General features: G+C 47.1%; 1 protein-coding gene across 1 annotated transcript in view; it reads left to right on the forward strand.

The window, feature by feature from the left end:
- The window catches only part of NHERF1 (NHERF family PDZ scaffold protein 1), a 57451-nt gene that overhangs the window by 28748 nt on the left and 5447 nt on the right, over positions 1-23256 (forward strand). Inside the window, exons 2-4 of the mRNA XM_081850873.1 lie at positions 9512-9673; positions 13403-13556; positions 18403-18443. Coding sequence (XP_081706999.1) covers positions 9512-9673; positions 13403-13556; positions 18403-18443 — 357 coding nt within the window. The remainder of the gene's footprint in view (positions 1-9511; positions 9674-13402; positions 13557-18402; positions 18444-23256) is intronic.

A 23256-nucleotide genomic window follows, 5' to 3' on the forward strand; every position in this document is an offset into this window, starting at 1 on the left:
AAGACGAAGTGGACTCTGCAGTGGAAGGTCAAGTGGGTCATCCATTCTTTGGGTGACGTGTTGCATTATAGGAAAGCAGGAGGGTAGCAGCACCCAGCAAATAGAGATCAAATGAAAGGAAACCCAGATAAGAGAGAAGTACTGTTGGCTTGCCAGGAATTTTGGCTAGTATCAAAAAGTGGTATTCATTCTACTTTGGATGGGGCTGTACTGCCCTCGTAGGAGCAAGTGTGCAGCTTGGGCCATACACTTGGACCCTGGTGGTTTTTATCAGCTTTGGTTGATTCAACAACTTAGTTCTTTCTTGAAGACATTAGTTATCTATGTTTTGTTTACTCCCAGACTAGACTTATGCAATGTGTTCTTCGTGAGGCTGCCTTTAAAAACTATTCGGAAGTGTAACTTGGCCCAAAATATGGAAGCCCGATTTGTTCCGACTTCATTTGATTACCTGTCCATTTCTGGGCTTAATTTATAATGGAAGGTTTGGCCTTTAAGTCTTTAAATGGTCTTGGGTATGGTTACCTAAAGCACCACTTGCCCCCATAGCAACCTGCCCGGGCTTTCAGATCAGCTTTGCCATCCTAGTTTGCTGTGCCATTGTCCTTGCATGACCAAGCAAGTGGGTATCAGAGACAAAGGGCTGCTTTGTGGGCTGCACCAAGGCTTTGGAACACCTTCTCTGTGTGGATTACAGCAAACGCTAAAAAATCAGCCAGTGTTGAATGTGTTGGGAACAGTGTTAGAAATTAGCCAGGGACCAAGCGCATTTTGCAACTGGCATAGGTCCAGTTGCAACCACTTGAGAGATTTCTGGATGCCAGGCTGGTGACTGGGGAAAGCAAAATGTCGCTTAGAGAAGGATCTGAAATAATTTCCCAGTAGCTTGAATTTGTTTTACAGTCGTACCTCTACTTATGTATCCCTCTGGATACAGAATCTTCAGGTTACGGCCACAGCAAACCCAGAAGTGTATACTTCCGGGTTTCACCACGCGCACATGTGCAGAAGTGCTCAATCGCACCGCGTGCGTGCACAGAAGCGCACCTCTGTTTACATTATTTTGGGGGGGGTGAACGGACCCCCGGAAAGAATTAAGTTTGTATCCAGAGGGTCCACTGTATTCTGGATTGTTTTATTCAGTGTTTTAATGTGTTGTAAACTGCTTTGAGATTTGTTCTTTGAAATATAAAGCAGTGTAGAAATGAAATTGTTCTTATTCTTAATAATAATATTTCAACTGGGGGTGCGGGGGTGGGATGACACCTAGATATTCCGTTGTGGCAACCATAACCTAGGTTTAAGGTGCCATTTGGCAATTAGCTTATATATCTGAGGTACTAACACTGGTTAGCAGTTGAGTCTCTGGAACATAACCAGGCAATAGGATTTGATTGTTTCACTTTTGGTGTGGCTGTGGTGATTGTCTGCCCTTACTGTTCTACAGAGCTAGGACAATTCTATTAACATGTCAGTAAGCTTTGAGTCAAAAGCTGGGCAGTTTCTTTCTTTGGTTTTTCCATAGAAACTTGATAATTAAGGCCAACACCCTGTAAAAATTCTGTTTGAAATTCAGCTGTGTGTATGGTCTCTGCCCATGGCCTGACATTTGTATGTGGGCCCTGCACGAGCAAATTCTGAAGGCTTGTGCATCAGTGCAAACGTGTTTAACAGCTGAAACTTGCAGTAGAGTGCATTAAAAAGCATTATGGAACATGTGACTTTGTGGCTTTGTGTAATCGGTGATGGACAGGATGCAGGCAGCCTCACCAGTGCCAGATGGCAACCGCAAACCGAGTGGTTGCAAGAATTGGCCCTTTTGCTTTTCTGCTGTCATTGGCAGCCAGGATGTTAAGTGGGCAGGTATGATTACCATAGTGTTCTGCACTGAGGCTGCTGATAGCCTGCTCACTGGCGGAAGCTGCCTTCCCACCTCTCTTTAGCAAGTAACCACAATGCAAGTTTATGCTGCTTTCCTTCCTTTAATAAAGTAAACTTTGTGTGGGCTGGCAGGCACATTCCTGCCCAAATAGTTCTTCATGCTAACAGTGCAAGAATTGTGCAGAGAGGCTACCTTTTGTCGCAGCCCCTCTACCCAGGAGTAAGTCTCACTGACTTCAGTGGTGATTCATGGATAGGATTGAGCTGCCTGTGCCATGCAGTGCTTGGGTGTAAGAGGGGAACAGGACAGGTAGGACAGAGCCTAGCCTAGCCATAAGGTGCAGCCGTGAGCTAGGGAAAGTTAACTGTGCATTGCTCTCCTTAACATTCTTCCACTGAAGAAACTTTGGGTGGAGGTGGGATGCTGAGTTGGGCAAGTCCCCACCCCCATTATGCACAAAATGGCATTGCACAAGTCTAATAGTGACATTTAAAAATACTTTGTTTGTTTGCTTGTTTGTTTCAAAGGGATGTTTAATCTGCAGGTAAAGGTAAAGGGATCCCTGACCGTTAGGTCCAGTCGCAGATGACTCTGAGGTTGCGGCACTCATCTCGCTTTACTGGCCGAGGGAGACAGCGTACAGCTTCCGGGTCATGTGGCCAGCATGACTAAGCCGCTTCTGGCGAACCAGAGCAGCGCACGGAAACGCCATTTACCTTCCCACCGGAGTGGTGCCTATTTATCTACTTGCACTTTGACGTGCTTTTGAACTGCTAAGTGGGCAGGAGCTGGGACCACTGTGGGGATTCGAACCGCCAACCTTCTGATTGGCAAGCCCTAGGCTCTGTGGTTTAACCCACAGCGCCACCCACATCTGCAGGTACTGGCTGCTAAATGCTGTATCTGAAATTCCAACTAAGCATCAAGAAGAACTTTTTGACAGTAAGAACTGTTTGACAGTGGAGCAGACTTCCATAAGAGGCGGCAGATTCTCCTTCCTTGTAGGTTTCAAAGCAGAGGTTGGATGGCCACCTGTCACATATGATCTAGTTGAGATTCCTGCATTGCAGAGGGTTGGACTAGATGACTCTCGGGGTCCCTTCCAACCCTTCAGTTCTACAATTCTGTGGGTTAAGGGGGCAGGAGATGCTGCCTCCCAAGATGGAAAGGTAACATACCCTGCTGAAATTTTCATCCTTAGGTCCTGCTTCTTTCCATCCCTTTCATTCCATCTGATTCCAGAGTCCTCAATAAATTGCATGATAGTGAATGCAAGTCAACCATTTGGGTCACTAGTCTGCTTGTAACCAAGTCTGACTAGGGGTTATGGGACTGCAACCCACAATGAAGATCAGCCTGAAAGCTCTGCACAAAGCTGTTTTTCTGGTTTAATGTGTTTAGCCTTAGAAGTTTCAGTCTGAAACTGCCCAGAGTTTCTTGTGCTAGCTGGCTCATGGATGGTTTTGGCTTGGATAACCCAGCTCCAGATGCCCCATGCCTGCAAGTGCTGGCGACTGCCTGCTTTCCTTCACCGTAAAACAATGGCTCCAAAGCAGTAAATGGAGACTAAACAGAGCCAGGTTCAAGCTGTAAACATTCCTCCCCGTGGCCCAGTGTCATCCTTCAGTTTTTCCATTAGCACTGCTTTTAGGGATTCCTCACCTTTGCATTCCCATGCAAATTGAGATCATGTGCAATTTGTAGTTGCGCTGTCAGGGGAGTGACTTCCTAAGTGCTTGGGTTTTTTATATATAAATATTTGAGGCTTTGTACAAAATGGCACAGAGCTGGAAAAAGTTGGGAAGGTGATTGATGGCCCTTGTGTCAAGCAGAGTAATGGCTGTCTTCTTGCTGAAAACCAGTGGTGTACATTTAAATCCCAACTTGCAAAGGCATGTTGGGTGGCCTTTGCCAGCCCACTATAATGGGCTCCTTGCCTCAGTTCCTCACTTGGAAAATCAGAGGCATTGTGGGCTACATAACCCAGATGAGAATTAACTGGTTCTGTTGTAAATAACTACATGCAAGAGTAGAGCTATAGCTCGGGGGTAGAGCGCATGCATTGCATGCAGGAAGGGATCTGTTTCAACCCCTGGCGTCTCTTTTCTGAAACTTTGGAGAGCTGCTGCCAGTCAGTGCAGACCAGCCTTCCTTAACTGGTTGGGAGCTGTAGTCCAGGCAGCATGTGGAGGGTTGAGGAATGCTAAAGTATATGATGCAGATCTAGATGGACCATTGTCCTGTATGCACCCAATACCTTGAAACACCCAAAGCACATTCTTGCCCTAAAAGAATTCTAGGTGCTGTAGTTTGTTACGGGTTGCTGAGAATTGTGACTCATGGGTAAACTACACTTCCCGTAAATCTTTGATTGGAAAAGCATATGCTTAGGAATGTTCTTTCAAAGCTGCAGGGTATACACAGCAGTGGAATGCCTTATTCAGTTCAAGCGTGTTAAAACAAAAGAGATTGTCTTGGCATTTGCTAAAACTCTTCTGGGAAACGGATCATCTGCCTTGTCGCTTTGGGAATCCCCAGTTTTGCTTTTCTTTTCATGAAGGCAATAGCTGTGCTTGGCCTTTGCAATACAACTTTGCATGGCGCTTCCCAAATGCCCAGCAGCCAGCTCGGCTGTTGGGAAACACTGTGGATTTGCAAGCCCTGGGCTCTGTGCTTCCCAAGGGCCAAGCAGAGTGTAAGAGTGTTCCACACAGAGAACTCTATTCTGCAGATGCTCCAGCTGTTTCTCTACCTGCCTGAAGCTAGCATCACATATGACATCACGTTTGGGGCAACTGCCTGTGGTTTTGAGGAAGCTGCACCACGGGCCAACTTGGAGATCTGTGCTGGGCCAAATTTGGGCTGGGGGCTCCTCCCCTCTGCTCTAAGCACTGCAATACATTGCTTGCATTGGATTTATTTTAATATGAGGCATGTTTAGATTATTTTGCCTGCTTGGCTCTGAGAGACCAGACTGTAAATAAAAGGGGAACGTCGGTTGACAGAATTATTTGTGTGCATGCTCACATTAGCACCCTTAGACACAAATTTGCACACTGTTTTGCCCTTGGACTCTTAGAGCCAACCTACACACTATATAGAATTGGGTAGCAGAATTCTGGAAAGCTGCTGGTGTAGGTGGGGGGGGGGATAATATTCAGAGCCCTGTTTTGTTTTGTTTTGTTTTGTTTTTGTGAGGCGGTGGTGGTGTTATTTCAAAGGAGGAATGTTTCGAGGGGGGTGTATATTTATCGGCATGTGCCTGCTTTTGTGGGTTTTTGTACTGTACACATGTCTGTGCTAGCAGGACACGGTGCACCTGGGAGTAGGTATCGTAAAGGAACTGCCTGCCAATTCTTTATAAAAACCTTCAGGCCTTTCCTTATGGCCATGCCAAAAAGCTACAATTGGTTGCATAGCTAAAGTTCTTGCTATAACTAGCATAGACAGAATGTGGCACAGAACACATTTTCTTAAACGCAAATATCTGTGGTTATTTTTCCTCTGGAATTTCTTCCAAAATGCATTGGTGCTAAATGGAGATGAGGTGCTTTTCTTATAGGCTGCCCCCTGCAATGGTGAGAAACTGAGTTAAGGAAGTAGTAGAGGGCAGAATGTCTTGAGTGCAGAAGCAAGGGAAGGAGGGTGCACCGACAGCCATGTGTTTTGTGCATGGGGCAGAGGGCTAGAGGCATACAGGCAAGGGAAGAGCTTGGTTCAGCTGCCGAACCGTTCCCTTAATTTAGCTAAACTTCAAAAAAGGTACACAGTAGAAATGAAAGTGTATTCCCCCCCCCCCCCCCGAGCTGGTAGAAAGGTGTCTCTGGTGTCTCTGGTTTCTGAGCTGGGTAGTTGTAATGAGTGATGCTGAAAAGGGGGGAGGAAAGCAGGAGGAGAGAGATAGAAGGCTCATTCCTTTTCATTGGAAAAACCATAGACTAAACAAATTCATGGTGACAATTCTGCATGGTGTGCAAGTTGTACTCTGCAATCCAGTCCTGGGAAATATGGAGAAAAGAGGCTTCTGAACTCATCCCTGATGAGCTTGAGTTCAGGGAGGAGGAGGAGGAGAGTTATGAGAAGACTGTCTTCTTTTTTTAAGGCGCTGCAAGGGAGGCGGGATTAGGGGTTTATTTCACAGCCATAACTGAAAACAGTAATGCTGTTTGATATCCAGTGCCCAGATTCTTCTCATTGCAAGGGCCATTTTAAACAGGGCTGTTTCTTGCATAGGAGGGCACTTCAGATTTCCACAGAAGGGAAAATTGTGGAAGGTGGCGGAATTTTGGAGAAAAGCCTGCTCTTGAGTAGGTCTGGGCAATAGAGCAATATATCACTATGAGGGGCTAACCGCGATGGCGGTTTCACTCAGCAGTATATCGCTGGTAAAACCGCCGCCACTCCTGAGTCCCTCCAGCACCTAGTGCAGAGCGAGAAACAGGCTGCATTGGTGAGGCGCTGATACAGCTTGTTCCTTCCTCCGTGTCTTTAAAATGCTTGGCTGAGGAGAGCACAGCTGCCCTCACCTCAGCCAAGCAGTTTTATGGAGCCCTAGACTTGCCACTGGCTCGCTGACAAAGGAGCCCTGCTAACGGAGGCTGTTAGGCTCCATTGCAGGGCTCCCTCCATCTTGGGGAGTGGTCTGGCTTGCTCAGCTGTCAGGCGGGATCCTCCCCCCCAGCTGAGCAGTGGGCTTGGACATTGGCCCTGACCTGCAAGGCAGTGGGGTGAAAGGGTCCCAGCTCCCATGGTGAGAGCTGTGGCAGTTTCACCCACCTCAAGGGCCAGGACCAACACAGCTTTTTTCAACATCGTGGTATATCGCCAAACCACAATGTTTGGCTGGTGATACACTGCGATGTTGAAAACCTAATATTGCCCAGCCCTGCTCTTGGCTTGCATTAAAAAGTGCTTGTAACCGGGGGCATTTTCTCTTATCGAGCTGATTCTTACTCTTATTTAAAGTAACAGCATGTGAGCCATTGGGAATTTAAAAGTGGGGACCCTAGAGGCAAGTGACTGCCAACTAAAATAGCCGGTCTATTAAGAGGGGAGTGATGGCATACTGTCATACTGTGATCCTTTGAGGAACAAAGGCTTTGATCTCTAGGAGGATTCCACTCACCCTCTTGATGGTTGCCCACGTGGGACCCCCAATACATTCCTCCATCTTTCTGTCTGATGGATGATGTGCAATTTTTGTACTCTGTTTGCTACCCTTGGTGGTGTGTTGGTGCAGTGATCTTCTGTTTTCTGTCTATTTGTCCTTACGTCAGACTTCCCAGAACTTTCGCCTTTATGCATTCTGTGATGAAATGTTTTCTTAAGATTTGAACCATAATTGGGAAACGAAGTCAAGCGGGTTCTTTCACTGGAGGAAGGGGGATGACCCGACCCTCCCTTTCCCCAAACCCACTCATCATAAACAGAGTTCTTCCAGCAACAGGATCCACAGGGTGCCTCCTTGAGCAGTAGGTTCGCAGGAAAAGTTTGGACGGGGTTAGGAAAGAGACACTGCAGCTCTAAATCATAGCTATAACCCACCCTGCCTCCTTGCATACCAAACAAGCTGTTCTGGCAAATGCAAATCTTAAAACTTGGGGTTTCGTTCAAAACCCTCAGCATGCATCAGAGGCTGTAGTATAATTTGAGGAATGCTTGTGTGTTTCGTCATCTGGCAAGCAATGCATGAGAAGATTCGCTCCCCGCCAAGTCTGTGGAGGACACATGTTGGTAGGGTTGTGGGTCAGTGTGCCCTCATGGCTAAAGCTTCTGAGACAAGTTCATGTGCTGTAAATGGCTGAGGAATTGGGTATTTCAGCACATGTCAACATCTATCCTAAGGAGAAAATTCCAAAGGAAGGTTCATCTGCTTATATTCTTTGAATTCCTGGAACAGGCATGAATAACCAGTGACGGCTCTCTAGGTGTTGCTGGACTCTCCTCATTACCTGGCCATTGGCCACATCAGCTGGAGCTGATGGAAGTCTTGCAATAGCTGGAGGAGTCCACAGGTCCCCCACCCCTCTTTCCTCTTCCAGAGTAAGGGGCAGCTGTTTAAATTGAAGCTTGCCCTCAACTCCTATACCACATTTCTGACATGATGGTCCACATGTGTTTCGCAGCTTTGAAAAAAGTCACTTAAAAGTCTCCTCCCACAGTGTATTCAGTATAGAGCTTTCACAGTCTTAAATCTGATAATGAATAGCAGCATTGGATTCTTGCTCATATAAAATACCAAAGCGGCTTGCAGAAGAAATTCTAACATCAACCTGGAAACTTTTAACGGGAAGAGTTCCTTTATCTCCTCCCCAGAATAGTCTAGTCTTTCTTTTCTGTTCCTTTGCGTAGGAAGATCACTGCCAGGTTGTTCTAAATTGGTTTCTAACATTGTGTTTTTATGCGGAATCCTGCCCTGGGATCATCGGGTGAAGGCGGTCAATAAATAAATAAAAATATAAGACTAAATATTAGGGTATGGTGCCTTCTTTTTCTAGAGCTCCATAACTGGGGGAAAACATTGTACCAGCATGAGCAGTGGAGGAAGATGGGTTTTTCAGTAGCTCATAGGCAGACATAGGAATCAGGTGGTAGATCCGCCTGCTGTTTCCTAAAAAGAGACATGGCAGTGAGGTGAGCATTTGACATGCTTATTTGATCATAGGCCAACTGAGAGGCACCACACGAGTTGCAGAAATGGGTGTCCTTTGAGCACACCATATTGAAGAGTGAGGTGATTGAGGGTGGCTGTGGATTCTGCCCTGTATGTCTGCAGGAATATGTTGCAATTACTGGATGTTCCACTTCCCAAAGAAGCTTCGTCATGGACTTGGCTTCCTTGTTTGAGGAGGGTGAAGTTGTGCCAGCTGCTGGGTGTGCCAGCTCCTCCTCAGTGTGGGCAATGGCTGTGAATGATGTGTTCTTCCATCACTGCCCAGCTTTCCTATCTCCACTCAAAGAGGAAGCATGGAGGCAGGGTGCCCAACGAGTCAAATAAATGAATAATGGGTGGGTTGGGTGTTCTTCTACCATCTGTCATTGTGGATATTAAAGTTCCTAGTAAACACTCTTGTTTGGGTTGCTAATCCTTTGTACAAATATATATGGATGTATATGGGGAATGACAGGGTTTCATTATTTAAAGCATTAGCTCTCTTGCTGTTTCGTATGGGTATTCAGCAAAACAGGTCAGTTAAGGGGTGCAGTATTTTTTTTAATTGATTTTTATTAGAGATTTTCTTGCGTTACAAAACAAATAGGGAAAAGTACATATAGCACCTTCATTTTTCCATTTATAGACTTTTTCACAGCTTGTTTACATTTGGTATGAGACACTATTGCCCTAGATATCATGCAGTTGGGGGGGGGGGAGAGGGTAACATTCCTGGTCTCACTGGTTTCAGTGTGACCCTAGGATACAAAAGCCAGGCTAGCTAGCCAGAGCTGCACTGGTAATCCTCTGCAGACCCAGAGTTATGGATTGCAAGTCACACTTTAAAAATCTGCATTTCTGTCTCCAGGTGGTCCTGGCTATACAATTTGGAAAGAGATCAATGGAGAAGTTGAGAGTAGGATGGAGAAATGACCACAAACTGCAGTCTCAATGCTTCTTGTGTTTCTCCCCTTTAGAAAGATTTGCGGCCTCGCCTCTGCCGAATGAAGAAGGGCCCCAATGGGTATGGATTCAACCTCCACAGCGACAAGGCCAAGCCGGGCCAGTATGTACGAGCGGTGGATCCAGATTCGCCAGCTGAAGCCTCGGGACTCCTGCCTCAAGACCGCATTATAGAGGTATACGGGGTTGGGGTGAGATGTGCACAGGCCCCAAACAAGGTCCCTTGTAGTGGTGTGGAAATAAGTCACCTAGCAAACAGACTGGCGTGACTGAAATCCTTGGGGTGACTTCTCACTCCTTTGTGACCTGTAACTATATGGCTCTGTTCAGGTGTAACAAACCATGGTGTGCTACAAAAGCCAACTGTGGTGGGCCACTGACTTGCATGCTTCCCTCTTATCCGCTTTGGGATAAACTACAGCTTTGTGTCATGTCCCAACTCTGAATTGTAGTTTGTTCTAACCATGGTTAGTTAAAATGGAACCAGGGTGTCAAGCAGTGGTTTTATCCTTTTTTGAGTGGATAGGCCATGGTTCCCTGGTTTCTGGGTGCTGCCGAAAACTGCAAAAGCTTCTGCAGTCTTCTCCTCTCACAGGCAAAGGAGGAGTTGGGAGCACACGAGTCAGAGGTTTGTGGTCATCATAACAACAAATGATGGTTTCTTACATTGGAACTGGGTGTGTCTCAATTTTCACGTGTGGCCATTGCAACCAGAGCTCCCGTGTCACCTTCCCTGTATAGTGGTGCGGTAGAGTTTCCTTCCATAATTGTTCAGCAAACCAAAGAGCTAATGGAGTTTCATAGGGGTTGCCATAGAGGAATTAGCAAAATTAGAGTGACCTAGCTGTTTGTGAGTTGGCTATAAATGTAGCTTGTGATCCAGGTTGAGATAGTAGCAGGGCAGCTAGTGCAGTGTTTTTCCAAATTCTCTTCTCTCCCTGCACACCCACTTTTTAAATTAAACCTAAATGCCGTCAAAAATTGAGGAGTTCAGCTCTCATCTCCCAACTTGAAAGCCATTCTGGTTTTACAGATCTGCGCACCCCTCCTCCATTTTTCCCCACGGACGTAACTTGGCAGTTTAACCTGCCTTAGGTATGTGTAATTCTTGTGTTTCTTTCTCAAAGGCCTTTACTTTGACATTAAGGTGGGGGTTGGGTTGTACAGCTACTATTCTGGGACTTCAGTGTGTGGAGAGTCATGGGCAGCAGTGTGTCAGTGTGGACTGATGCAAAAGGATTATTTTAGCATGGTACCACCACTCTTTCTCTCTTCCCTAGTAACAGGGCCCACCTGGCTGATGCAGCAGCTTCGGTTCCATGTTTCTTGCTCAGAGTCTTGTGGATTCCTAGCTGCTCTCATTTTAATTAAAGCACCATCAAACAAAATAGGTCCCTGCCCCGAGGAGCTTCCACATTTGTTTTTGTAAATCACTTGGAGTTTTGTTTTTAGAATCAAGCGGTATATACATTTCATGAAATGAAATCTGACATGTTCTATGGGGAGGCACCAGCAAGAAGGGAGGAAGGAAGGAAGGAAGGAAGGAAGGAAGGAAGGAAGGAAGGAAGGAAGGAAGGAAGGAGTGGTCAAAAGTAACTAAGAAATTGTGCATTCAGTGTTCACTCTCTGCACCAAAGAAAATGTCTCCTTCGGTATTGTTAGTATTTGGATATTGGTAGTTTTGGCTCAAATCCAAACCGACAGGCCCTTTTTTTAAGGAGCAAAGGAGAGATATTGCAAGCAGTGCAGTGGGCTGAGAATCTATTGGCAGAAAAGGGTTTTGGTGGGGTTTTTTGGATCAAGTTGTGAGACGGTGCGCCTTGAATACAAATAAGAGTTCCATCATTGGGTCGTTTCACTAAAAGGCTTGTGAACTGCTGAACTAGAGGAAGACAAATGTATTAGTTGCCCTGGCACCAATTACAGCCAGATCTTTCATGCCGGAGCCGTTCAGGGATTAGCAGAGAAGCCAGCAAAACCTCATTAAAATCAGATTTCCCTGAAGCGATTAGCACAGGATTGCACAAGCAAAGCTGCCAGGTTTGTGTGGCCAGAGATGCACACAGGCTAGATGACAGGCCTGCACACCAGGCACGTGACGTTGTGTACAAACTGACAGGGAGGCTGCCTAGAAAGCTGTTGCCTGTGTGTTGTTTGTAGAAGATTCTTCTTCCCTCTGACAAACCGGTTGCTGCTCTAAATGCCCGTCTTGCTTCCTCCCTAGCCCCATTGCTGTGTCCACGGGTGAAGCCAGCATTGCACGTTACACCAGAAGTTTGTGTGGACAGTGTTTTGGCTAGTAAATATCCATGTGGTCAGCCCCACCATCTGTTGATTGGTGACGGGCTGTTCTCCCCTCCCGTCTTATCCATTGGTACCCCAGTTAATTCTTTAAAAGTGGGAACCCTCCGGCCAACAGGGAACCAACAAGTCTAGCATCCTAACCAATTGCCTATGGGAAGGCCTGCAAGCAGGACCTAAGCACAGCAGCCCCTCTCCCTACTGGTGATTCCTAGGATCTGGTATTCAGAGGCTTGCTGGCTCTGACAGTGGAGGTCGGACACAATGAGGCCCAAGCGCATGGGTGCCTTGGTTGTGCGACTTCTGCTTCCACCTTTCAGGTATGGTGGGGAGAGCATTGGTGGGTTGCTTCATCACTCTGGAGGAGACCTGGGCTGGTACCTTCATGAACATGGAGGATGGAGAACAACTGCCTCTTCTTGACAGGGCACGAACCAGTGTTAGAAACTCATATATATATATAAGCTAGGTGCCTTATAAATCTAGGTTGCAGTCGCCATAACATAATGTCTATTTGCCAGGGGGTTGGACCAGGTGACTCTCGGGTTCCCTTCCAACACTACGATTCTATGATCTCAGTTACATTGCTTGACTGTAGCTTGCTCTTTCAACACATCACTTGTTCCAGTATGCAAGAAGGAGGATTGCACACAGTGGACATGGAATTGGTATTCTGGTCTCTGTGCAAATCTACTTTGTTCCTGATGCTGCTGCTGCTGCTGCTGCAACCCAGCCACCCCTTCAACCTACCTGCTGTGTCATGGCAATGTACTGGTCTCCAATGATAACAAACCAGGATGTGGCTCTGGTTGGCTTCATGCTCTAGGTCAAAATGTTTGGAATACAACGTTTCGAATCGCATAGGAACTTCAGGCCTTGTGGTTTTGAATGATAAAATAATCTGCAGCAGACTCCTGTAGCCACATTTCCGTCTTTGTTGAACCTTCTGGTGATGGGGATAATGGTAGAGAGTTAATACAGGCCAGTGCTGAGCTTCTCCCAAGCCCCAAATATCAATGGTCCCGCCTTCGTTCCTGATTCGTATGCTACTCAAAGTGCTCAGGAAGCTCAGTTGTTCTAGTGGCACCCCTTTGATCATGGAGTGGTTTGCATACTTTCTGGTTTGATAGTCCTTATCAAAAGGTTTTTAAACACTGAAGGAGTTTGTCTCCATCCTGGAATGCACAATGTGGTCCTGCGACCCAATCTGGGTTGTACTTTTGGTATTTGCAGTTCTCAGTCTGTGCCTCCAGACCGTCAGTGTTTTGCGGGAGCAATTCAAGCCCATCCTGGAAAATTAGGCTTGAGCAGTGAAAGTGGGTTAAAGTCCTCTGTCGCCTTAGTGCAAGGAATTCACTTTTTTAAAAGAGAGAGAGAAACCTTTTTGCAGTTAGGAAAATGAAGGCAAGTGAAAAGTTTAGAATGAACGTAATGGGAAGACGTACAAACACCCCGCAACCAAATTGGGCACCTACTGATGCCTTCAATGGCCTTCAATGTCAAGAAGGTTGCCCACTCCTGGTCTAAGGTGACAGCTTTTCTTTCCACCTACCAGACCACCTGCTGCTTTATCTAATCTCAGAAACGCATTGCATTCCTTGCAGGTGAATGGGGTGTGCATGGAAGGCAAGCAACACTCGGACGTCGTTTCGGCCATAAGATCTGGTGGAGATGAGACTGAGCTGCTAGTGGTGGATAGCTTAGCGGACGAGTTTTTCAAGAAGTGCAATGTCATCCCTTCTGAAGCACATCTGAAAGGTGAGGCACCCATTCTGGCAGGAATAGACCTAAGGATTGGTGTGATCTAATCAGGGCTGCTCATTGTTGTTTTGGATAGCGAAATTGAGGTTTTTCAACAGAGGGGCGGGTGGCCACATGTCATTGATACTTTAGTTGAGATTCCTGCATTCCAGGGTCCCTTCCAACTCTGCAGTTCCATAGTTCTATGAAACCGGTTCTGAAACTGCAGGAACTCTGCTAAGAAAGGCCACTGATTTTTTGTGCAGTTGAGAAAACCCTGCACAGCCATTGTGTGTGTGTTCCTCTTTTTTAAAAGGGGAGGGGGAGCAATTGTTGATGGTGGAGAAGCTTTTTCCAAGAGTTGTTTCCCTGTGATTAAAGCGGCCTGCAAGCAATAATGCCACGGTAGATGGACCTAGTATGTATTAAATGCCAGCAGCTTCAGTTTGGGGTGGATTATTTCACTTAAAATCAATATTTGAATCTCCACCTTTCTGTTTAAATAAAATGTCCAGGGCATTTTATGCAGCATTTTTTAAAAGACTAATTAAATACGACCTGAATTAAAACACAATTACAACAGCAGGCGGGTCAGTATGGTATTGTTCTGCAGCAAATTCAAAAGGGCTTTGTAAATGATGTCTTGGCTTGTTCCTGGGGGAAGTGTGCTGGAAGAGGGGGGTTCTACATTTGAAACACTCTTCCTCTGGTCACCAGCTTCTTAGCTTCTGAAGGCGGCATTCCTGGAGAATGGCCTCAGAAGAAAGGTGCTGGCATCTGGGCAGGTTCAAATGGGGACGATTGCCTTCTTGTTCGTGCCCTCTATTTGGAAAGGAAATGGGGTGGGGGAAATCTTCCATCTCTCTGCAACCTGAGAGCATTTAATTAGAGGTACAGGTGGGTGATTGAACCTGAATCTTAACCTATACCATGACTTTGTACAGGAATGATGTGCAGCTCCAGATGATGGTAGACTCCAGCTCCTTTCGCCAAATGGTCAGGGCTGATGGAGTCCAGGAAATTCTGGAGGGCGACAGGTTCCCTCATCTCTGCTATACTGCTTCAAAGTCTCAGAATAGAGAAGGCATACAAAGGCACTGTGCGCGCACGCACGCACGCACACGCGCGCACACACACACACACACACACACACACACTCTCACACATATAAAACCCTCTAACCTGTTTGCAGGTCTTCAAGAGGCTAGAGATGAGGGACACGGGTGGCGCTGTGGGTTAAACCACAGAGCCTAGGCTTGCCGATCAGAAGGTCGGCGGTTTGAATCCCTGCGACGGGGTGAGCTCCCGTTGCTCGGTCCCTGCTCCTGCCAACCTAGCAGTTCGAAAGCACCTCAAAGTGCAAGTAGATAAATAGGTACCGCTCCGGCGGGAAGGTAAACGGCGTTTCCTTGCGCTGCTCTGGTTCGCCAGAAGCGGCTTAGTCATGATAGCCACATGACCCGGAAGCTGTACGCCGGCTCCCTCGGCCAATAAAGCGAGATGAGCGCCGCAACCCCAGAGTCGGTCACGACTGGACCTAATGGTCAGGGGTCCCTTTACCTGTAACCTGTTTGCAGGTCTTCAAGAGGCTAGAGATGCATAGGTTTGTAACGGTGACCTTAGAATTCTTTGTTTGCGTAACTACCAAAAACTGAGCAGTTGTATAGATGGGGTCTTTCTAAGCATTATCCCTGGAAAGCATGGTGCGCTTTTGGGAAAAGGTACAGCTTGGTTTGCGTGCAAAAGATCTCCGGTTCAATTTCTGACATCCCCAGATAAGGCTGGGAAATACTTGTCTGAAATTCTGGAAAGCCACAGTCCATTAGTGCAGATAATGCTAATTTAGACTGACCAATTGTCTCGCTCTGTGCTGAGAATCCAGCCTGGAGAATGTTTGCAAGGCACTGTGTATGCCTATGAACTGGGCTTTGCATGCTCAGCTGTGAAATGGACTTGTTTGCAAGAGCTTGCCAAAGGCCCAGACGTGACCTTCCTTCTTGCAGTGTGTGACCAGCCGAGCATTCGTTATGCAACAACAGGCTCTCAAGCCTCCAGGACCTGCTGCGGGAACCCCTGTGGGGATGGGTGGGTGGGTCTGAGTGCTGCTTGAGTGATTAATTTGCGAGGTCTCCCGGGAGCCGTGCAACAAGGAAGCGGGGAGGAAGCTCTCTGGAATCTCTTAATTAATCCTATTAACCTCCCATATTTCTCACCAAAATAGCCTATTGTTGGTGCTATAGTTAGGGCTTCAGCAGGTGTACACATATATTTGTCAATGGCTCCTCGGAATAGCAGAGAATCTAGGATGGAGTGGAGGAGATGGGGAGGTCAAAGGGACAAAGAGTTCCCTCTGCTCTGTGAATCCTTTTGACGTGAACTCTCTGACAGCAAGAGCTGTTCAACATTGAAATGGACTCCCTTGGGAGGTGGTGGACTCTCCTTCCTTGGAGGCTTTTAAGCAGAGGTTGGATGACCATCTGTCAGGGATTCTTTAGCTGTGATTCTTGCATTGCAGGGGGTTGGACCCTTCCAACTCTATACAGTTGTACCTTGGATCCTGAACGCCTTGGAACTCGGATGTTTTGGTTCCCAAACGCTGCAAAATCAGAAGTGATTGTTCCGGTTTGCGAATGTTCTTTAGAACCTGAACGCCCGACGGGGCTTCCAGAGTTTCTGATTGGCTGCAAGAGCTTCCTGTAGCCAATCAGAAGCCACACTTTGGTTTCTGAACATTCTGGAATTCGAACGGACTTCCAGAATGGATTCCGTTCAACTTCCATGGTACGACTGCAGTTCAGAATGGGCTTGTTCTGCTTTTAAAACAGCTCTTTAGTCATCTTACTCCAGTTCTGAGTTTGCAGTCTTGTGTGCTCTGCAAAAACACCCATCCTGGCCATAATAAAACACCCTGACCATACTGTCTGTATTTTCACCATGAACTTAAACTTTTAAATGCAGCACGTAGATTATGAGCCCAGTTCTTTTGAAGCCCACTGTTTTATCATATTTGTAGAAGGGCAGGCACCAGCTTGAGGAAAACTGAGCTTAAAGCAGAGCAGAAGAGCAGGTACAATACTAGTTAATCAATATTAACAGTAGCAGCAGGTACACAAGGTTATTCAGGGCTTGCATCACGTGGATCGTTGTTATAACACAAAGGCAATAACGGGATAATGAATAATGGGAATTATTGCAGGAAAAAGGTTTGGCAGGAGCAGTTAATTGCCGGGGTCTTGGTGATAGAGGTGTGTGACCGCAAAGACCCTAGAGTTTGTAGCACATGTAAACTGCTCCGAGGCAAGGTTAGCTTGTGTATGTGTGTCCCTTACAGAAGGGTTTGGTGGTTGTTTTTAAAGCACACTAGCTGAGCTGAGAATTGAACCTGGTGACTTGCAATCAGTTTTTTCCCTACTTCACACAACTGCATTAGCAGCTAAGCAGAGCAGTTCTATAGCTGCTGTTTGGCTCCTTTCCCTGGCTCCAGCTCCACCAGAAGTCGACAAGGATTGAACCCAGAACTTTGGGTGTACAGTACATGTCTTCTTGCACCTCCTCCCCTTGCAATGCGCCCATCTGCTTTGCTCCACCCCAAGCAAAGACACAGCGATCAGTCGGAAACTGGGCTCCTGTAAACAAACTGGAGCGAGCGGGGTGGTTCTTTTCCGCAGCCATGTGGAAACAGCTTCCCTGTGGAGCAGTTCCACATAGCTGCCATGAGTACCGCTGAGAATTGGTGTGATCTAGTGGACCAGGACTGCTCGGACCAGGACTGGGGAGATCAAAAGTTCAAATTCCACTTACCTATCAAGCTCACCGGTCTACCTTGGGCCAGGCACTCCTTCACACATCCCTCTCTCTCTTGGTCTAGCCCTACCACAAAGGGCTGTTATGAGGATATGATAGAGCTGATATTGCGGACTGGGCTCTTTGGAGGGAAGCCAAGTTAAAAAAAGAAAAGTAGATACGGTAATAACTCTGTGGGTAGGAGCAATTGTGTTTGCTTTTCCCACCCGTCTGCCAAACCAGCCACATGACCGTGTGGTTTGGGTGTTCATACCCCACCCATACAGTGACCGGACAGGAAGTTGCCATGGGGGAAATGGGCTACCGCAGCTGTGAATAACAAGGGTTCTTCTTGGGGCTGGGCTGCTGTGACAGAACTGGGAGACAACAGTAGCGGCTGCCTAGCTTATCTCCCTGGCTGCTGGCAGTCAGACCAGCTAGCGAAGCCCACCCTTTTGGGTTATAGAAATCCAATTAAAAGAAACAAACGTCGCTACCAGAAACTTTTCTTTTAGGAATTATAGGGGCAAAACTACCTAAATCGTATAGAAATTTATTCATGTATGCTACTACAGCAGCAAGAACGTTACTTGCCCAAAAGTAGAAAGAAGCAGAAGTACCAGTAAAGGAAGAATGGATACAAAAAAACTTATGGAATATGCAGAAATGGCAAAACTTACTGGAAGAATAAGAAATCAAGATAGCAGACTTTTTATAAAAGAATGGAAATGGTTTATTGAATATTTACAGATAATTTGTAAACAGATGAAAACATTAGCAGGATTATTGTAATAACCTGCAGTTTTATAAGAGAGAGATAGAGATAGAGAGAGAGAGAGAGAGAGAGAGTGTGTATATAGTAGATAATTAAATGAGCAAGTTAAATGAACTTGGATATGCAGAAGATATTAAAAAATTAAGGAACTGCAGAAAGAGGGGGAAGGGAGTCAAATTTTGAAATGTTAAATTGATTGTAAAACTAATGAAATGTATAACTTTGAAAAGTATAAATAAAAAACTAAAAAGAAAGAAAGAAACTTCACTAACTGCATATCGTTGTTGTTGTTTTGTTCCCCTCCAGGTCCCTTGCCAGAACCAGTTGCCAATGGTGATGTGGAGAAGGTAAAGGTTATGCCAAGTGCATGGTTCATTGATGGTCTCTTATGTTATGTGAAGGCCCCTTTCAACAGTACAGGTTTGCTGAGCGTGCACGTGTAAGGGAAGAAGCACCAAAACTGTGTATACAGATTTTCCTGGCATCTATTCGGCCCACTGGGCCTGCGTGGGCTAAGAAGCTGCAAACTGGATGCAGCTTCCCAGTGCTTGTTCCCAGTGCTTGTGCACAGACTCCAGGGTAGCAGGCTCTCCTTTCAGAATAAGGTTTTTATGCTAAGATGCGAGAAACAAGATGCCTCTTGTCTCAGCTGGGGCGTTTTGCAATCAGCACCAGAACCAAGCCTATAGGGCCTTTTGCACATGCCTGGTTTCTCTCTCCACCCCCTGCTCCGCCAAAGCATTATTTTCCAGCAATCTAACCTGGGGATAGGGACGTGGTTGGCGCTGTGGTGTAAACCACAGAGCCCTAGGGCTTGCCGATCCGGAAGGTCGGCGGTTTGAATCCCCGTGATGGGGTGAGCTCCCGTTGTTCGGTCCCAGCTCCTGCCAACCTAGCAGTTTGAATGCACGTCGAAGTGCAAGTAGATAAATAGGTACCACTCCGGCGGAAAGGTAAATGCCGTTTCCGTGCGCTGCTCTGGTTTGCCAGAAGCAGCTTAGTCATGCTGGCCACATGACCCAGAAGCTGTCTGCAGACAAAAGCCGGCTCCCTCAGCCTATATAACGAGATGAGCATGCAACCCCAGAGTTGTCTGCGACTGGACCTAATGGTCAGGGGTACCTTTACCTTTACCTGCTAACCTGGGGCTGGGGGGGGGATCTTTTCAGCTGCTCCTTCTGTTAAAACAGCTGGAAGCTAGAAACCCTTTGCTCATCTCCTGCAAGTCCCCCTTTTACGGCTCATAGCTCAGTTGTAGAGCACATGGTTTTGAGTGCAAAAGTTCCCAGGTTCATGTCCAGGTAGGGCCGTCAACGATTCCTTCCTGAAACCCTGGAGAGGTGCTGACTGTTGGGGTGGACAGTACTAAGCAGGATGGGCCAACATTACGAGGCGGCTTCCTAATCTGCCTTCTGTCCATCGCTGGTGGACACTGTGCATGAGACCTACGTGCAGTAAGAGCTGCTTCAGGCCCTTAGCTGCCTTCCGTAGTGGAAGTATAAGCCATTCCCTCCTGATGCTGCTAGGAGTGCCTTGCAGCCTGCCTTGATGCCGCCAAGCAGAGCTTGACCTCTCAGTGGAGGAGGGGAGGGCAAAGCCCTTGCAGGCACGTCGCTCAATTTCCCGGGCCTGCCTCTTGTCATAGAACAGAATGGCCCATTCTTCACCCTGTGGGTGGAATCTCTCGCAGTGGGGGCCGCTGTTTCAAAAGGCCGTGTTACTTCCAGTCTGCTTTGAAAAAACAAAACCTAATTAAACCCAGAGTGAAGAGGAAGCCTCATTAGGAACCTCAAAAGACAGGAGGGCAGGAGGCAGGGATTTCAAATATACATTAAGGGGGCCGAGTGAGGATGTTCCCAGGCTAAAGCTTAAACCGGATAGAGAGATGTCATGCAACTTGTCTACCCTGTAGGTCTGAACGGCAGTTGGGAAGAAGCAGCCTGACTGCATTGCATCGTAAATAAATAAATCCCGCTTCTATGGGGTGCAGTAGGGTGTTAATTGTTTAAACATTTTTTTTGTGCAAACTTGGAAGTATAAAGCGCTCTGAAGCACAAGTGTATCTGGCTTCCAGTACTGTGGACAACCTTTCTTCCCTGCCCATTGCAAACCTTCTCCTAGTGTGAGTCTTTTGTCCTGCATGCCTGTCTGCTGGGGTGATGCAAAAATTATCGGAATCCTCATTTGAATTTAGCATCTTGCTGAAAGCAGGCTGGTTTGCATATGCTGCTGAACCACAGTTTAGTGTTATAAGCACAAAGCTAGCCTACCACCGTCTGCCCTGGCTCTTATTGTCCCCTCTCCTCCATCATAGCCTCGAGGAGGTGCTCAGAAACTCTTGTTTCTGTTTTTGATTTAACTGCAACTTGCTGTCATTCAAACCAGGGCAAACCATGGTTCATGAAGCAGGCTTTGCTTTCCATAACCATGGTTAATCTTAACTGCAGTTTAGGGTTTGGATAATAAGGACACGGGTGGTGCTGTGGGTTAAACCACAGAGCCTAGGACTTGCCGATCAGAAGGTCGGTGGTTCGAATTACCGCGACGGGGTGAGCTCCCGTTGCTCGGTCCCTGCTCCTGCCAACCTAGCAGTTCGAAAGCACGTCAAAGTGCAAGTAGATAAATAGGTACCGCTCTGGCGGGAAGGTAAACGGCGTTTCCGTGCGCTGTTCTGGTTCGCCAGAAGTGGCTTAGTCATGCTGGCCACATGACCCGGAAGCTGTACACCGGCTCCCTCGGCCAATAAAGCGAGATGAGCGCCGCAACCCCAGAGTCGGCTACGACTGGACCTAATGGTCAGGGGTCCCTTTACCTTTAATACCCTAAAATGTGGTTAGACTAAAATGGAAACACTTGGAGTGGGGAGAATGTGAGGCAGGTAGAAGTGCTTAACAGTTTGAGAATCAAGGTTTAGTGTTGCATTTGACCAGAGCCATTGAACGGGGATGTCAAGCAGCAGTTCTGCCAACTGAATGCAGAGAATTTTCTCAGCCTGGGAATAAGAAGGACCTATCTGCTTCCTTGCTGCCTTCAGTCACTTCTCAGTCCTGCTCATCTGGCTTTAAGCTCCCTTGCTCAACATTTAAACCAGTTTCATCTGATAACTCCAGATGTTCTTCATGCAGAACCACTTTCCTACGCGGCTGTCATAACTTATATCTTGTCATCTCGTCTTTGCTTGGCATAAACATGAAAGGAAACCTGCTCTTCCAGCGCAGGCCGACTCAGCATCAGCTGCTAATCAGCTTTCCCTACTGGGGGGTTATTGGCACCATTCGGTGGCTGTAGATAGCTCTCTGTTTGCTGGCTTGCATGCAGCCTGTCAGTTTGCCACAGGTGAGCATGCACCCATTTTCTCAAGAGGAAAGTAGATTTCAACCCTCAGTACCTAACTACTGCTTTTGCAGAGGATTAACACTAGGCTTCAGTTGGATCTCAAAAGATGGATTCCTAGCCACACCTTCATGACTTTTCTTCTTCTTCAGTAGACATCGTCCAGATCGCTATCTGCCCATGGGTCTTTTCCTTTGGAGCTGGTTTCATGCAAGGGGTGCCCTTTTTATTTGCCACTTTATGAACATGGGTGTCTCAAGATAGCGCTATATTGTCACAGAGACATCTCAGAAAGTGGGCTGTGGAAGAGCCCACACCCTATATTTTGCATGCAGATAAGTTAGCTGTGATGTTGTCACTGAAAATTTGCTCACGAGAGTGATGGTGCAATTGCTTACACTGTTGCTTAATGGAGGTGATAAAGGCCGTCTTAAGATGCTACCCGACTTGGAGCAAAACAGAAACTCTTTTATGTTGCTGCGAAGGGCCGATTCCTTTTTTATATTCTTGCATTGACAGAGAAGCGCATGGTATTCTGCTCTGTCCCCAAGTAGTGCAAATGCCGCTGCCTTTATCGGTGTAGCTTCAAAAGCAGCCAGAAGTGTGCAGCTTTCCTTTCAGTTTAAGTCCATGTGCCTCTTGTCCTTTTTTTAAAAAAAAATAATGAATAAATCTCACATGGAATGTCCAGAAAGCTGCTGTTCCTTTGTCTTCTGAGAAAAAAAGCAGGACAGTTTACCAACTCTGGTGGAAACAAATACACTGAATTGTATTGTAATGATGGAAAGTAGCTGATATCTGAAAAGATATGGAGAACATTATAAGAGCCTTGCTGGATCAGACTAAAGGCCCATTCACCTAGCCCAGGGGTCGGCAAGGTTCACGCTGCTTGGGCCGGTTCACTCCAGCAGAGATCACTCTGTGGGCTGGATCATGCGCATGCATGATTGTGCGCGCCCGTGATTTCCGGTGTCTACGTCTGCGCAGATGCGATTTCCGGGCCATGGAAGCGAGTCCCCACGCCGCACCGGTTTACCACAGCACACGGGGACTCACCAAGTGGGTGGCTCAGTTCAGGGGCTGCTCGTGGGCTGGTTAAACGACCCCCGTGGGCTGCTTGTGGCCCATGGGCCTTAGGTTGCCGAACTTGACCTACCCCTTCAGTCTGTTCTCTCCGTGGTCAGCTAGATACCTATGGGGGAGCCCTTCCCAGCAGCAGCAGCAGCTGTTCAGAGGCACACTGCCTCTGACAATGGATAGGGAGTAGTTTGCTGTGGTTTCTTCCTTATACTCCACCCCCCTCTTGTTAGAGAAAGAACACAGCTGGGATTTAATCCTTCTCAGGGATAAAGAGGCTGGAGGATGCCCAGAGCAGGCTTATCAGCCTGCGGCCTGTCAACAGATTATGTGCTTAGAAGTGGGTTTCCTCATACTCCTTATTTCCCTGGTTCCCTCCAAGGAAGGGGCAGGCTGGGATAAATCAGCACTTGTAGGACCTGGTCTCTGGTCACTGCGGAGAAGAGGCCATTTTGAGAACATTGGGTTCTCCCCAGTTTTAGGAAGAGTCTTCCCAGGCTTCTTTTGTTGGGTTCTCCTGACAGTTGTGACCCTCTGGAGAATCCTGTCGTGTGGCTTTGGAGCTTCTTCCCTAAAACCAGAGCTGCTCCCACTGCCCCTTCTCAATGCCCTGAAATATGCAACTGGTGCATTAGAGGGAGGGAGGGCCAGTTGTGATGTACCCATCAGCTCTGGGTATGTTTGAGAGCCGGTCCAGCACACTGTCCCAGAGGCCTGAGCTGTGAAGGAGCCGTATGCAGCTGATGATGG

This window comes from Podarcis erhardii, assembly GCF_964252035.2.
Source record: "Podarcis erhardii genome assembly, chromosome: 2".
NCBI classification, from domain to species: domain Eukaryota; kingdom Metazoa; phylum Chordata; class Lepidosauria; order Squamata; family Lacertidae; genus Podarcis; species Podarcis erhardii.